The 2500-nt window shown below is 42.3% G+C and overlaps 1 protein-coding gene across 1 annotated transcript in view; it reads right to left on the bottom strand.

The window, feature by feature from the left end:
- Nucleotides 1-1415, bottom strand: part of LOC106819032 (guanine deaminase-like) — a gene marked incomplete at its 5' end in the record, with an annotated part of 7304 nt that extends 5889 nt beyond the window's left edge. The window contains 2 exons of the mRNA XM_014823692.1: nt 541-712; nt 1327-1415. Coding sequence (XP_014679178.1) covers nt 541-712; nt 1327-1415 — 261 coding nt within the window. The remainder of the gene's footprint in view (nt 1-540; nt 713-1326) is intronic.
- Nucleotides 1416-2500: the final 1085 nt, after the last annotated feature.

The raw sequence follows: 2500 nt of genomic DNA, 5'->3' as shown, positions 1-2500 counted from the left end.
TAACCTTACTGTATGCTTCATTCTCACGCCCAGATCGTTGGGATCGCTATTGCGTTTGATGGCATAACGTGTAATCTTTAGGGTTTGTAAATATATTCATCCACGCCTACGAAAGTTAGTAAGAAGACCATCTCAGTAGCAATTAATTTTAATTGCATTCGATAGCGCATCTCTGCAAGTGTGCGTCTATGGTTGGCCATCGTTCTCAAAAATAATTATTTTGGCCCTTTTTACCCAATCAGAGGCCTTGTAACACATAATTTAGCCGCCGTAAAAATAATTTCTCCGCGGTTAAATTATGTGTTACAAAGCCTCTAATTGGTTAAAAGGGCTATAATTTTACCGCGGTTAAATTATGGCTCTTTTAAGGTGCCAAACAGTCGCGATGATGTACATTCCTCCACGTAATTGACTAAGGCGCGAACATCTACCCCACTAAACATTCTTGCAGCATATACAGTCACGGGCCATGTTATCATAAGTTAACTTCGTTTACGTGAGTTGGTATGGCAAACCTAGCCGCATGACAGATGCGCTTACCACTGCTTTCGTGTATGCGGCCTGTGCAAAGTCCGTATCGGAGAACTTCGCTTCTAATGGGAAGGTGAAAGCCTGGAGCCAGTCGAGCAGCTTTAACCTGGGACTGCAGCCAGTGTTATAATATTGCGCCGCGTGTACGTGGCTATCAATAAAGCCCGGTATGATAAACTGACTATAAAACAAAAAAGCAAGACATGCGACACGATATATGCACAGCAATACTGAATCATTCCAAACGCGTCGCTGAGCTGCCAGCCAACAACGTGTTGATTTACGAGAATTTCGATAAAAGATGATGATTTAATAATTGATTATGTTTCACAAAAGAATATGCGTGAGAAGGTACATAAAAGGTCTCAGCGTTGCCATGCCTATGTAATGAATCCTCATTATAATTCTATCCTAATAGCAAGATGTGTATCAGCTATTACTCTATGTATAGATTTGTGATTTAATATTTTTTATAGTAGAGAAACTTCATGGACGAAGTATGGTTAACGCGCAGTGGAACCCGCTGCGCAAAGCTATCACAAGAATTACCGCTATCATACGTATTTAGGAAGTCATGGCTTTAATTGTGTTCGTAATCGCAACCGCGCGTGCGGATTGCCATCAGGCTCGTGTACATATCTGTATGGGTGAGTGCGGGTGTTTTTACGTAGGCATAGATGTGTGCGTGTGTGCGCACGCGTATTTGAGTGAGTGGTGCGCGTGTTCATATAGGTGCCCGCGTGCGTGCTAGCATGCGTACATGAGCTTAAGTGTATATACTTGAATATCACTCACCTTGGTTTTAATCGTTGAATGTCATTGTTGTTAAACCGGTATTCATCTTGCAGAGTTTTTAGGTCACCGCTATCATCAACGAAACAAATCTGAAAATTAGCAAATAAGATGAGATGCAGATCGAACGGCGAATTCTGTCACACGTACAAGTAACGCTGGGTTTGCACTGTCAACTTTTAGTTGAAACGTTGACGAGTTGAGTAAATTAATAAACTTTTCGAATAAAAGTCGACAGTGCAAACACAAAGGTTGATGCTCAACTAGTTGAGAGATTAGAACATGTTCTAAGTGATGTCATTCTATAGTAGATATAGTATTAGCAGGGCCGTAGCCGGTGGCAAGGGCAATGGGGCAGCTGCTCCCCTAGATTTTGGAGCAAAATTAAAAATTAAGCTTATAAGCTATAAAGCTATAATAACTATGAAGCTATATAAGCTATAAAGATATAAAGCTGTGAGCTATAAGCTCGTTGCCGGCGACAGAATCGCCGAGAGATCGCCCGCCACGTGTGCGCTGCATGGCGATGACGATTTTGACGCCAGAAACTCGTCGCTGGAATATCAAAGTTTTATATTTGTTGCCGAATTGCTGACTGAACAATCGGCACTACCAGAGCATATAAATCACCATTTATTATATATGCTCTGATATATATGCGGTGATTTATATGCTCTGGCACTACGATGCGTACTCCCCATACATAATCATGGGGATTATGGGGTTAGGGGATATAATAAATATAAGGGGCATATAATAATAGTATATAGGGATATGGGGTATATAGGGTATATAGGGATTATGTATAGGGAGTACGCAGCGTAGTGCAGAGAGTCAGCATTCGCGCCGACGTTAGGCTTTTCTTTTGCAATGAGGATCGAGTTGTTTACCGCAGGTAGGAGAGTTAGGGTGCAATACGATTTATTAAACATTATTTTTATTTTTACTGATTTGTTGGACCTGCCAGTATTCCCGAGTTGTCCGCTAAATAGCGGAGCTAGCTAGGACGCGTCTCACGAACCTCCGTTCGCTAAAGTCGCACCCTATTTACCGCATTTTTGCGGACAACTTTAGCAGGAGCTCTGCACGTCCCGCTATTAAGCCTGCCCCGCTATTAAGCACGTCCCTCTATTAAGGCTTTAAGCCTGCCGCACACGCTGTGTTTTGTGCTGCGCCA

The sequence above is a fragment of the Priapulus caudatus genome, unplaced genomic scaffold (assembly GCF_000485595.1).
Source record: "Priapulus caudatus unplaced genomic scaffold, Priapulus_caudatus-5.0.1 Scaffold2759, whole genome shotgun sequence".
Lineage (NCBI taxonomy): Eukaryota > Metazoa > Priapulida > Priapulimorpha > Priapulimorphida > Priapulidae > Priapulus > Priapulus caudatus.
Note: the sequence above shows the minus strand (reverse complement) of the source record. Positions and strands in the feature narration are given on the sequence as shown.